The sequence below is a fragment of the Triticum aestivum genome, chromosome 2B (assembly GCF_018294505.1).
Source record: "Triticum aestivum cultivar Chinese Spring chromosome 2B, IWGSC CS RefSeq v2.1, whole genome shotgun sequence".
Taxonomy (NCBI): Eukaryota; Viridiplantae; Streptophyta; class Magnoliopsida; order Poales; family Poaceae; genus Triticum; species Triticum aestivum.
The window spans coordinates 700561260-700575968 of NC_057798.1; the positions used below are offsets into that span (position 1 = coordinate 700561260).

Consider the following 14709-nt stretch of genomic DNA (forward strand, 5'->3'; position numbering starts at 1 on the left):
TTTGTCAGCGGTTGCAACACGGCGGCGTGCTGCGGTGGCTTGCCCCTAGCAGCAGGTCGCAGCGGTTGGTCTATAGCATCAACGCTGGGTTCATGGAGATCGGTGGCCGCGTCACCGAAGACGCTCAACACGCCCACGCTTCGCTGGTGGCAGCACTAGTTCAGGTGAGCTGAAAGAAATTGGGTTGCTGCGAGGAAGAAGAAATTGAGTATTACACCTAGATGCATGGGCCTAGCCTGTATTCAGCGTGCCGGGATGCGAGACGCAACGATCAAAACAAACCACGCAGTATTACATATTATCCACAGATTTAACGAGCGACGCGTCTAACTTTTTGGAGCGATCGAATAGGAGTCGTAAAGCGTTACGCACCGCGACATCTCTTAGAGATATACTCCTATACGTGCGGGATTTTTATACGTGTGCATGTAGTTCTTATACCTTATAATCTGTAATGTACCCCGTCTCTGGGAATCGTCTCACGTACGGAACCCGCCATGCATGGGTATATATCAATAAACGTATCCCTTCCAGCTGCCGGACTTTTGAAAGACCAACGCGATCGAGCCCTGTTTTACGCATCTTCTTCCTCCGTTGGTCGACCATCCCATGGGAAACCTGCTTTGTGCCTCGGTTAAGCAGCGGTACAAAAGAGAGGGCAGCCCTCCGGCCGAGACATGGTCGAGAAGCTCGACGGAGAGCGCCACAGCTACGCACAACTTCGAGGTGACCGATTTCTCGTTGCTCGACGGCGTGGGTATCGGCGTGTTCCTCAGGTCGAGCACGTTCACCGTCGGCGGCTACGAGTGGGAACTCAAGATATACCCGGACGGGTGGAAGGAGGAGCACAAGTCTGCCTACATGTCGGTCACGCTGGGTTTGCGTAAAGGGCGACTGCCGGAGACAGGGGTGAAGACAACCTACACCTTGAGCCTGCTGGACGAGCATGGGATGCCATCCAAACACACTGCTAGCCATCGGAGCATACAAAATACCTTTGAATGTCTTGGCAGCTCATGTGGCTTCAGCGCCTTTGTGGAGAAGTCCAACCTGCGGCAGCTCATGGCCCACAACGGAGGCTCCATCACCGTCAGATGTGTTCTCACTGTCATGAAAGGACACCAGACGACGGAAGATGTGCACACAGTCCTAGTCCCGCTCCCGCAGTCGAACCTGCACATACATTTTCTAGACATGTTGAAGGGCGGGCAAGGCGCCGACGTGACCTTCACCGTCGGGGGCCAGTCGTTCCTCGCGCATAGATGCGTGCTCGCGGCGAGGTCCCCGGTCTTTAAGGCCGAGCTCTTTGGTAAGATGAATGAGACTCTGGCGGAGAGCATCAAGATCGATGACATGGAGCCATCCATCTTCGAGGCACTTCTTCACTTCATCTACACCGATTCTCTGCCGGATGACCGGCATGAGGATAATAGACACACGCAGATGCAGCACCTGCTTGTTGCCGCGGATCGATATGGAATAGAGAGGTTAACGGCTATGTGCGAAGGGCAGCTGTGTCGAAACATCAAGGTGCAAACCGTTGCAACCACCCTTGCTTTAGCGGAGCAACACCACTGCGTGCACTGTAACGCCCTCGATGCGGCTATATCTCCCACGTGTCGAAGCACGACTTAGAGGCATAACCGCATTGAAAGCGATGTCGCAAGTGAGGTAATCTTCACACCACCCATGTAATACATAAGGGAAAGAGATACATAGTTGGCTTACAATCGCCACTTCACACAATTATATAAATAAAGCATTACATCATCCAGATACAATCAAGGTCCGACTACGGAACCAAAATAAAAGAAGAACCCCAAATGCGACAAAGGTCCCCGATCGACCCCAACTGGGCTCCACTACTGATCAACTAGAATGAAACAACACAAAGGGCAAGATCTTCATCGAGCTCCTCCTTGAGCTTGGTTGCGTCATCTGCACGATAACATAGGCACCTGCAAACTGGTTTTGGAAGTATCTGTGAGCCACAGGGACTCAGCAATCTCGCACCCGCGAGATCAAGGCTATTTAAGCTTATAGGAAGGATGGAGTAATGAGGTGGAGCTGCAGCAAGCGACTAGCATATATGGTGGCTAACATACGCAAATGAGAGCGAGAAGAGAAGGCAAAGCACGGTCGATAAAGGTATGATCAAGAAGTGATCCTGGACTACCTACGTCAAGCATAACTCCAACAACCGTGTTCACTTCCCGGACTCCGCCGGAAAGAGACCATCACGGTTACACACACGGTTGATGTATTTTAATTAAGGTCAACTTCGGGTTTTCTACAACCGGACGTTAACAAATTCCCATCTGCCCATAACCGCGGGCACGGCTTTCGAAAGTTCAAATCCCTGCAGGGGTGTCCCAACTTAGCCCATGACAAGCTCTCACGGTCAACGAAGGAATAGACCTCCACCCGAGACATTCCGATCAGACTCGGTATCCCGGTACAACAAGACATTTCGACAGGGTAAAACTAAACCAGCAACACCGCCCGAATGTGCCGACAAATCCCGATAGGAGCTGCACATATCTCTTTCTCAGGGCACACTCAGATGAGACTAGCTACGAGTAAAACCAACCCTCAAGTTTCCCCGAGGTGGCCCCGCAGGCAGCTCAGTTCGGACCAACACTCAGAGGAGCACTGGCCCGGGGGGGTTAGAATAAAGATGACCCTTGAGTCTGCAGAACCCAAGGGAAGGTGGTAGGTTGTTAGTGCAAATGGTAAAACCAATGTTGGGCATTGCTGGAGGAGCTTTACTTAAGGCGAACTGTCAAGGGGTTCCCATTATAGCCCAACCGTGTAAGGAACGCAAAATCCGGGAACATAACACCGATATGACGGAAACTAGGGCGGCAAGAGTGGAACAAAACACCAGGCATAAGGCCGAGCCTTCCACCCTTTACCAAGTATATAGATGCATTAATTAAGTAAGATATATTGTGATATCCCAACAAGTAAACATGTTCCAACAAGGAACAACATCTCCATGTTCCAACAAGGAACAAACTTCAATCTTCACCTGCAACTAACAACGCTATAAGAGGGGCTGAGCAAAGCGGTAACATAGCCAATCAACGGTTTGCTAGGACATGGTGGGTTAGAGGTTGACATGGCAATTTGGGAGGCTGACAAGCAAATGGTAGGCATCGTAGCATTGGCATAGCAAAGAGCGAGCAAACTAGCATAGCAAAGATAGTAGTGATTTCGAGGGTATGATCATCTTGCCTGAGATCCCGCAAGGAAGAAGAAAGAGTCCATGAAGAAGACAAACGGACGAAGACGAACGAATCCTCACAACTCCGGAACGAAACCGAAGCTAACGAGAGAAGCAACCCGGAAAGAAACAAACAACATAGTAAACAAACATCACATAAACATGGCATGATGCGCAAACAAGTATGATGCATGTCCGGTTTAATGAGGCATGGCATGGCAATGTGCACAAACAATCCTACAAATTAAATGGAGCTCAATATGCAACGAGTTGCATATTGACGAAACACCACGATAAGTTATTTAGTTTGATCCCGTTTATGTACCCAACAATATTAAATGTTGTTTAAGCATGGCAAGTGGTGAAGCATAACAAGACTATATCATCTAAACAATTTAAATGGGGCCGGATATAAAAACAACAAATCCGGTAAATCCCCATATGCATTTAGCAATTTAATGCAACAACAAGTTTAAACATTTTAAATGTTGTTATCATGATGCGGATGACATATGCAAGTTTTATGCAATTTTATGAAAATGTTGACATAAGCATGTTACGAGGCATTTGGTCACCATGGCGGAACAAAAAGGGTGCCACGGCGATGAAACGGAAAATGATGCCACGGCAACATATCTGTTCCGGTAGCTTCCAGAGATACCGGTGCAAAAAGAAGGCGTGACGTGAGCGAGTCATGCAAGATGGTGGGGTGATCCCGACTTCCGGGTTCCCACGGGACGGTGGCACGGCAAAAGAGGGGCATCGCAAGGACGATTTGATCACGGAGCAAACGATGCATCTCATTCAACACATGCATTCGGTCCACGGACGGCGTCTCGGGGTTATACCTTCGAAGCGTGCGTTTTCGAAGCGAATCGGTTCGGAGGGGAAGTAGTCGTTCACGGGCGTCGTGGAAGTAGTGGTACACGTTCGTTTTCGGAGAGGTACTTGACGAATCCAACATCTTCGGGGCGACGGTAGTGGTTCACGGACGTCGTGGAAGTAGTTGTTCTTGCAGCAGTCGTGGAAGTAGACGTTCACGTTTGGAGAGGAACTTGTCGCAACCAAGTCCTTCGGGGCTCGTCGGTAGTGGTACTTGGCGAAATGCACGTCGACGGTAGTCGTTCTAGGCAGGAAACAGTAGTTGTACACGGGTCTTCGGCGTCGAGGTACTTGGCGTTCCAAAACAGAGCAACACCAAAAGGCCTAGGGTCTTGGCGATGTAGATGAACACGAGGTCCTGCCCGGGGCTGGTCTTGGCCTTGGCGTTCCTGGTCGATGAGGGCGAGCGGAGGCGCATCCTCCTCCCTGCTCGAACAAGGCAGAGGCGGGGCATGGGGCTGCTCCTGCAAAGGGGCGACGGGAGCCGGACGGCAGCCTGGGGGTGGATCCGGGCGGCGGCTGCGCGACGAGCTTGAAGATGACGACGGGAGGCAGCAGCAGCGGATGAGCTACCGAGGGACGAGGCGGCCGGGATGGACGGGACCGGGCACGGGGCTTCAAGGCGAGGATGGACGGCCTCGCGCGCAGCGGAGGGAGGAGGCGACGAGGGGAAGGGGCGCGGCGGAGAGGATGGGGCAGGGCCCGATCGAGGAGGAGGGAGGCGAGGCCGCGGCGCTCGGCACGAGGGTGCAGCAGCTGCTGCTGTCGGCGGCGAGGTCGAGGAGGGGCACGTGGCCGCCGGAGTTGAGGACGCGGGGCGGCGTCGGGCGTGCAGGGCGAGGAGGAAGACAGGGCGCGGGGGCGGCGTCTCCCTGGTTCGGCGCGATGAGGAAGAAAAGAGGAGGGGGATCGAGGGAGAGAGGGGGTTCGAGCGAGGGGCGGTGACGGCGCTGAGGGGAAACGGGAGGGAGAGATTGGATCGGGGGATCCGGCTAGGGTTCGGTTAGAGGCGGCTGGGCCTTAGAGGCCGGCCCGGGTAGGGAAGAAAATGGCCAGAGGCCTGGCTGGGCTTATCTCTCTCTTCTCTCTCTTATATTTTCTTTAACAGAAAAGCAAAAAGAGAGAGGAAAAGAAAAGGAGGGTTAGGGAAAGAAAATGCGCAAGGGGATAATTTTCCCTGACTCGCAAAAATGAGTCTGATCCAAGAAAAATAGAAAGGCCATGATTGCAAGATTTAAATTCAAACTCATTTGAATTTAATTCAAATGGTTTTGAACTAGGACTTGATAAAAGGAAGGTCCAAAAATGTTCGGATTTTTGGTGGAGCTCCGGAAAATGATGAAAGAATAAATGGCAAAGTTGGAGACCAAACTTGAAGCAGAAAAGGAACGAAATTATTTTGTAAGTGTGTTATGGTGATTTCCGAAACAATGGAATATTTAATATAGCTCCCTAATATTGGAGGATATGTTATAAAGAGAAGTCACCATGTGAGTCCCTCGATTTAAATGGATCGAAAAATCCATACAATTTATTTAGTTGAGGTTTTAAAAATTAATGATATGATGACATGATGCAATGCAAAAGATGGCATGATGAATGCACAAACAAAACAAATCACACGACGAAACTCGGAATATCTGGAAGCCTTCTGGAGCGTCGGTCTCGGGGCGTTACAACACTCCACCACTACAAGAGGATCTCGTCCCGAGATCTAGAATGGCACCGGAGAGAAACGGAAGAGGAAGAGAAGAGGTAAAACTAAGTTGCTTCTTTGACCAATGAGTGAAACCAAAGAACCTTGAGAGGTTGAGCAAGATGAATGAAAGAAAACAACGAAGATGAACAAAGTTGAAAACACTCCGTTAGAAAAGAGGAACAAGGGATACGACGAGAACCAAGAGGTTTAGTGATAAGATAGATATTGAAACCACTCCGGTTAAAACTAGATAGAGAAGGAATAAGATTGATATAATTTGGGCAGCACTCCGACTGAAAGAAGGAAAACTTGATAAAAATGAAAAGAACTTGAAGAGATGACACAACACTCCGGTTAACTGGATAAGCAAGAAAAGAAGACGATCCTCACCAAACGAGGTGATGTGTGAAGAGCATAACATCACAATGCCTCCGTAACGAAAGAATAGAAGTTAGACCGTTGGGATAAAGGGACGGAGAAGAAAATGACAACTTCTACCACAATTGAATTTGGAAGAGCCTCCTTAAAAAGAAGGATTGAACGGAGTTGTTGGAAAATCAACAACGAAAAGCACAAGCTTGTAGTGGGCTTATGGAAAACATCTCAAAATTATGAGGTGACAACCGGCCACTAACGGAAACAATTGCTTGCTTGAGATCAACGAAGAGATGAAAACTTCTTCCACCAAGATGATAAAGAGATAACTTGGATCATTGGCAAGCACCACAAATAGCCACATTCCCAATGGAAGGCTTTTAGGTGAAATATGACACAAGATAACTCCAACAACGAGGTTGATGGATTTAAAAATAACTCATTCTTAACAACATGTGAATCATGGAACATGAACTCAAATTATCAAGAATGACATAATACCACCTCCAAAATATGGTAGAAAGAATTGCACTCCGGATTACCATATGAAGAAAGCTTGAGCTCCTTAGGAAAGAATCTCGATGAAAACTTTGAGAAGGGAATTAAATCCTTGATGAACCATCATGTAGAGCCTCCATGAAGAACTCCGGTAAACAAAAGGAATGAAAAGAAAGAGAAATTGAAAACACAAGGTGAATCCTTGCAATGATTTAGATGGATCTCCGTGATAATTAGAGCTTGGAACTCCGGGAAAAAGAGAAGATGAAACAAATGAAACCGAGAATTTTAAGTGCCTCCGGAATAAAGAATTAATCACTTGGATGAACAAGAATAAGAATTATGTTATGCTTATCCTTCACCAATTAAATTGACGACAATCAACGGATTTGGCATACTACTTATTCTCGTAGAAAGGATTAAAGAGATATATCGAAACTTGAGAAGGTCTTCAACGAACCACCGGTAGGATTGGAACAACAAATGAATTGATATGATGAACAAGGAAGAGAGATCTTGAAAGAACCACCGTAAGAATTGAAAATGATCGAAGTAGGGGTGCATTACCGGTAAGTATTAGCAAATGAACGAAGGTGCTTGAGAGGATTTAGATACATGAGAACGACGAGATCACGAGCCGATTAAAGATCACTTGAACGGAGCACCAGTATGATTTAGAGTATGCGAGTTGAAAGCTGGACTGAATCAATCTTAGACAATGGGCTCCGGATAATCTGACAGAAAAATACTCTGAATTACTCCGGATGAGTGAAAAGAATTCTGACAATCGAAAACAACTATGAGAGGATGGCAACAAGCTAGCACCATGAATCTTGAAGAGAATAGAGCAAGATTAAAGAGAAACTCTTCTTCGGTCTTCAAATGATGAGAATGACAATGAGAAACACCACCAAGAATTATTGAGGCACACCGGAAGAATCAAAAGCGAAGAGGTTGAGCCAACTATGAAAAGAATTTGAAAGATCTTGGAGAAAAAGCACTTGACTGATGATAACTCATTCTTACGTCAAACTTGGAGAAGAATTTAGGATAGCTCTGGGAAAATAGAAGAGTCAGGTAAGATCCTGGGAAAAGACCTGTGGGTTAGGGCCCACTCAAAAGAACACCGTTGAACAATTTGAAGAGAGATAATGCACCGGTTGAATTAAATGACTTGAATGAGATACCAATCTCGAAAGAGCTTGAACGAATGCAGAGTGGAAACACGAATCTTCGAGATATCTTGAGCACTCCGGAACAATTTAATAGCGAGAGATGGATGATTAAGAGGTGCACCGGCATAAGAAAAGCATTGGAAAAAAGAAAAGGAGTATTCTTAATACCAAAGCTTGAATTAAATCCACCGGAGAAGAAAAGAACGAGGAATGATGAACTTGAAGCTCCATTAGAATCTTCATGAGAATCACCGGATAAGAACATTGACGGAAAAGAATGGAGAAACTTCCCATCAATAAAATGGATACTTGAAGAAGAAATCTTAGTCCTTGAAGAAAAACAAAAGGGAGGGAGGGTGGGAAAAACAAAGGCAACTTGGAGACGGATGAAACAAACACCGTTGAAAAGAAATGATAATTGGTCTTGCTGATGTTGAAGTGATCGAATCCACTCGAAGAGAGACACACCGGTTAAAAAAAGGATTGACAAGACAGACTTGATGATCAAGAAGGATTAGTATTCACATAGGAATATGAGAACACCATTTAGGAAAGGTATGGATTCAACATTTGACTTCGAAGCAACTCGAATACCACAACTCAAAACAAAACAAAGGATTGGCTTGCAAAATAAGCCGGAACAAACATATGATAGAGATTTCGTCCGAAGTTTTCGTGGTGGGGCCTACACGGGCTCGATCGTACAGCACCATCATGTACAAGGCAGTGCACATGACATACGAAGCGTCCCCGAGTCGGCATAGCCAAGGACTCTTTAAGACACAACGAGACCACTGTAAAATCGACCGTGAATAGGCGGACCACTAGACGTCGAACCCCAATTTCATATCATACATCTGTCGGAAAGATATCCTAAGAGCTACTTGAATTCCCACCTATGAAACTCCCGAAATTTTCCGGTTATGCAATCAGGTGTTGGGGATACAGGGGAAGCATAATATCTCACCCAAACTAGCAAATCCTACATCCAGCTGTATCCATCCTTCAACACATAACCAAGAAACCTTCGGAAATCATCTACCTCAACCTTCGAAAAGCATCCGTTATACAAGTCATGGCAATACTCCCGTACTCACCTCAGTACTGGGTTATCGGGGTTATCTCACCAACGAACTGCATAAAAGAGATTTTCGATGTCGGCGTACTAAACTCAGGTATTCCAGAACTGCAACGATAAAATTATGATGACAACACCTCAGAGCTCAACTCCCCGGGACACTTCCACTAAACCCCTGACAGGAGGCACCAAGACAATGTTCTCATCATAAAACCATCGGAACGATTCCAAGATACCCGCGTGATCCTAAAAAAATTTTAGTGAAATTTGAGAAGAGAAGAGTCAAAACTCTACGTCAGGATGCCTTACCAGAGCGATGAAGAGACTGGGAGTAAAAAGAATTCCTAACTCTCCGATATATAATTCCTAAATGACTCAAAACATTTTTCTAGACACAACTCGGCTGCTAAAAACGATCAAGCAATGGGGCTCCTAAGGTCGGGGAAGGCTCTGATTACCAACTTGTAACGCCCTCGATGCGGCTATATCTCCCACGTGTCGAAGCACGACTTAGAGGCATAACCGCATTGAAAGCAATGTCGCAAGTGAGGTAATCTTCACACAACCCATGTAATACATAAGGGAAAGAGATACATAGTTGGCTTACAATCGCCACTTCACACAATTACATGAATAAAGCATTACATCATCCAGATACAATCAAGGTCCGACTACGGAACCAAAATAAAAGAAGAACCCCAAATGCGACAAAGGTCCCCGATCGACCCCAACTGGGCTCCACTACTGATCAACTAGAACGAAACAACACAAAGGGCAAGATCTTCATCGAGCTCCTCCTTGAGCTTGGTTGCGTCATCTGCACGATAACATAGGCACCTGCAAACTGGTTTTGGAAGTATCTGTGAGCCACAGGGACTCAGCAATCTCGCACCCGCGAGATCAAGACTATTTAAGCTTATAGGAAGGATGGAGTAATGAGGTGGAGCTGCAGCAAGCGACTAGCATATATGGTGGCTAACATACGCAAATGAGAGCGAGAAGAGAAGGCAAAGCACGGTCGATAAAGGTATGATCAAGAAGTGATCCTGGACTACCTACGTCAAGCATAACTCCAACAACCGTGTTCACTTCCCGGACTCCGCCGGAAAGAGACCATCACGGTTACACACACGGTTGATGTATTTTAATTAAGGTCAACTTCGGGTTTTCTACAACCGGACGTTAACAAATTCCCATCTGCCCATAACCGCGGGCACGGCTTTCGAAAGTTCAAATCCCTGCAGGGGTGTCCCAACTTAGCCCATGACAAGCTCTCACGGTCAACGAAGGAATAGACCTCCACCCGAGACATTCCGATCAGACTCGGTATCCCGGTACAACAAGACATTTCGACAGGGTAAAACTAAACCAGCAACACCGCCCGAATGTGCCGACAAATCCCGATAGGAGCTGCACATATCTCTTTCTCAGGGCACACTCAGATGAGACTAGCTACGAGTAAAACCAACCCTCAAGTTTCCCCGAGGTGGCCCCGCAGGCAGCTCAGTTCGGACCAACACTCAGAGGAGCACTGGCCCGGGGGGGTTAGAATAAAGATGACCCTTGAGTCTGCAGAACCCAAGGGAAGGTGGTAGGTTGTTAGTGCAAATGGTAAAACCAATGTTGGGCATTGCTGGAGGAGCTTTACTTAAGGCGAACTGTCAAGGGGTTCCCATTATAGCCCAACCGTGTAAGGAACGCAAAATCCGGGAACATAACACCGATATGACGGAAACTAGGGCGGCAAGAGTGGAACAAAACACCAGGCATAAGGCCGAGCCTTCCACCCTTTACCAAGTATATAGATGCATTAATTAAGTAAGATATATTGTGATATCCCAACAAGTAAACATGTTCCAACAAGGAACAACATCTCCATGTTCCAACAAGGAACAAACTTCAATCTTCACCTGCAACTAACAACGCTATAAGAGGGGCTGAGCAAGGCGGTAACATAGCCAATCAACGGTTTGCTAGGACATGGTGGGTTAGAGGTTTGACATGGCAATTTGGGAGGCTGACAAGCAAATGGTAGGCATCGTAGCATTGGCATAGCAAGAGCGAGCAAACTAGCATAGCAAAGATAGTAGTGATTTCGAGGGTATGATCATCTTGCCTGAGATCCCGCAAGGAAGAAGAAAGAGTCCATGAAGAAGACAAACGGACGAAGACGAACGAATCCTCACAACTCCGGAACGAAACCGAAGCTAACGAGAGAAGCAACCCGGAAAGAAACAAACAACATAGTAAACAAACATCACATAAACATGGCATGATGCGCAAACAAGTATGATGCATGTCCGGTTTAATGAGGCATGGCATGGCAATGTGCACAAACAATCCTACAAATTAAATGGAGCTCAATATGCAACGAGTTGCATATTGACGAAACACCACGATAAGTTATTTAGTTTGATCCCGTTTATGTACCCAACAATATTAAATGTTGTTAAGCATGGCAAGTGGTGAAGCATAATAAGACTATACCATCTAAACAATTTAAATGGGGCCGGATATAAAAACAACAAATCCGGTAAATCCCCATATGCATTTAGCAATTTAATGCAACAACAAGTTTAAACATTTTAAATGTTGTTATCATGATGCGGATGACATATGCAAGTTTTATGCAATTTTATGAAAATTTGACATAAGCATGTTACGAGGCATTTGGTCACCATGGCGGAACAAAAAGGGTGCCACGGCGATGAAACGGAAAATGATGCCACGGCAACATATCTGTTCCGGTAGCTTCCAGAGATACCGGTGCAAAAGGAAGGCGTGACGTGAGCGAGTCATGCAAGATGGTGGGGTGATCCCGACTTCCGGGTTCCCACGGGACGGTGGCACGGCAAAAGAGGGGCATCGCAAGGACGATTTGATCACGGAGCAAACGATGCATCTCATTCAACACATGCATTCGGTCCACGGACGGCGTCTCGGGGTTATACCTTCGAAGCGTGCGTTTTCGAAGCGAATCGGTTCGGAGGGGAAGTAGTCGTTCACGGGCGTCGTGGAAGTAGTGGTACACGTTCGTTTTCGGAGAGGTACTTGACGAATCCAACATCTTCGGGGCGACGGTAGTGGTTCACGGACGTCGTGGAAGTAGTTGTTCTTGCAGCAGTCGTGGAAGTAGACGTTCACGTTTGGAGAGGAACTTGTCGCAACCAAGTCCTTCGGGGCTCGTCGGTAGTGGTACTTGGCGAAATGCACGTCGACGGTAGTCGTTCTAGGCAGGAAACAGTAGTTGTACACGGGTCTTCGGCGTCGAGGTACTTGGCGTTCCAAAACAGAGCAACACCAAAAGGCCTAGGGTCTTGGCGATGTAGATGAACACGAGGTCCTGCCCGGGGCTGGTCTTGGCCTTGGCGTTCCTGGTCGATGAGGGCGAGCGGAGGCGCATCCTCCTCCCTGCTCGAACAAGGCAGAGGCGGGGCATGGGGCTGCTCCTGCAAAGGGGCGACGGGAGCCGGACGGCAGCCTGGGGGTGGATCCGGGCGGCGGCTGCGCGACGAGCTTGAAGATGACGACGGGAGGCAGCAGCAGCGGATGAGCTACCGAGGGACGAGGCGGCCGGGATGGACGGGACCGGGCACGGGGCTTCAAGGCGAGGATGGACGGCCTCGCGCGCAGCGGAGGGAGGAGGCGACGAGGGGAAGGGGCGCGGCGGAGAGGATGGGGCAGGGCCCGATCGAGGAGGAGGGAGGCGAGGCCGCGGCGCTCGGCACGAGGGTGCAGCAGCTGCTGCTGTCGGCGGCGAGGTCGAGGAGGGGCACGTGGCCGCCGGAGTTGAGGACGCGGGGTGGCGTCGGGCGCGCAGGGCGAGGAGGAAGACAGGGCGCGGGGGCGGCGTCTCCCTGGTTCGGCGCGACGAGGAAGAAAAGAGGAGGGGGATCGAGGGAGAGAGGGGGTTCGAGCGAGGGGGGCGGGTGACGGCGCTGAGGGGAAACGGGAGGGAGAGATTGGATCGGGGGATCCGGGCTAGGGTATCGGTTAGGAGGGGGGGCTGGGCCTGGGCGCGAGGGAGCATGGCGGCCTGGCTGGGCCATCCTCTCTCTCTCTTCTCTATTCTCTTAACAAAAGAAAATAAGAGAAAAAAAAGAAAAGAAAGGTTAGGGAAAGATTTGGCACGGGGATAATTTTCCCGGACTCGCAAAAATGATCTGTCCAAGAAAAATAGGAAAGGCATGATTGCAAGATTTAAATTCAAACTCATTTGAATTTAATTCAAATGGTTTGAACTAGGACTAGGATAGGAAGGTCCAAAAATGTTCGGATTTTTGGTGGAGCTCCGGAAAATGATGAAAAATAAATGGCAAAGTTGGAGACCAAACTGAAGCAGAAAAGGAACATGTATATTTTGCAAGTGTGTTTTGGTGATTCCAAAACAATGGAATATTATAATATAGCTCCCTAATATTGGAGGATATGTTATAAAGAGAAGTCACCATGTGAGTCCCTCGATTTAAATGGATCGAAAAATCCATACAATTTATTTAGTTGAGGTTTTAAAAATTAATGATATGATGACATGATGCAATGCAAAAGATGGCATGATGAATGCACAAACAAAACAAATCACACGACGAAACTCGGAATATCTGGAAGCCTTCTGGAGCGTCGGTCTCGAGGCGTTACATGCACCTGAAAAAGGCTTGCCTTGCCTTTTTGTCTTCAAGGGATGTGCGCCAAGCTATCAAAGAAACAGATGGATTCAGGAACCTTGTAACAAGCTGCCCATCGGTTATCCTCGAGATTTTCGATAAGCCTCCCCCACGGTCCTGAGTATATTGTTCTCTTTGGAGTTTAGTGACACACACACATGATGGATGTTTGGACTCTTTCTAAAATGAATGTATGAGCTTTTGACTAATTGACACCGTAATTGCTACATAATCTAGATGATTCATTTTTTGTTCCTTCTCTTGTCTTTATTCTCGTAGATCTAGTATGGTTTTTCTTATGACAATTAGCACTTAAAGCATGTGTTCTCGATGTACATGTACCACTAATTATATCCAGTCGCGGTGGTTAATTCTCCTTTCTTTTTGTTGGTCATTTTGGATCTTTGTAGAAGCCGGCACTGGTCATCTTCGGCATCATCAAAAGGGACGCTAGACTTTGGGTTATTGCGGATGCAAAAAAAAAGGGAAATATAATGCCGGGAGAGTAACGACCCTTTTGTCTTTGGGGTGGTGTGAACAAATTATATACTCCTTAATTAATAGATGAGGCAAAACTTATGCATCCATTTCAAAAAAGAAAATTATTTCAGTCATCGAAAGAAAAGAAAAAACACTCGGCCACATTCTTCGGCTTAGTATTGAGCCAAACATGTATATATATATACCAAAAAGTTACATATGTGCACAATGTTCACTCTCCCACTCTCTCCTTTTTTAGGGCTCCCTACTTTCTGCTATAAATTGGACTCGTTGTGAACGATGTTCTGAACCTTTCTCTATCCCCTCTCATTTTGGCCCATCAGCCATCGTTCTATCACGGACCCTAAACAAGCAGCCGACACCGCCACGCTGAACATCCAAGAATATAGATGGACCAATGTACCGACAGAAGAGCTCCGCCTTTTCTGTCCTATAATTGCATTGGTTCTTGAATATGAGATTTAGAGGAAAAACTCAATTGCATGTGTGAAAACATAAACATCAAATATGATCCTAGTATGCTTCTAAGACTAGCTCATGTATTGATGATGATCTTGTTTTTCTGATCGTGAGCATTATTATGGTAACAAGGATACTATCAATAATGGGAA

The 14709-nt window shown here is 47.1% G+C and overlaps 1 protein-coding gene across 1 annotated transcript; it reads left to right on the forward strand.

Annotated features, from left to right (window-relative positions):
* The first annotated feature begins 562 nt into the window (after positions 1-562).
* LOC123039431 (BTB/POZ and MATH domain-containing protein 1-like) lies at positions 563-12866 on the forward strand. Its single transcript, XM_044462609.1, has 2 exons — positions 563-1585; positions 12391-12866. The coding sequence occupies exons 1-2, from the start codon at positions 610-612 to the stop codon at positions 12864-12866; spliced, it is 1452 nt and encodes a 483-aa protein (XP_044318544.1). The 5' UTR covers positions 563-609.
* The last annotated feature ends 1843 nt before the right edge of the window (positions 12867-14709 follow it).

Excerpts from the sequence above, each read along its gene's own strand:
- LOC123039431 (XM_044462609.1), top strand. The coding sequence starts at position 610 with ATGGGAAACCTGCTTTGTGCCTCGGTTAAGCAGCGGTACAAAAGAGAG. Across the intron at positions 1,586-12,390 it reads GCAACACCACTGCGTGCACT|GGGCGACGGGAGCCGGACGG; the intron begins GTAACGCCCTCG and ends GCTCCTGCAAAG.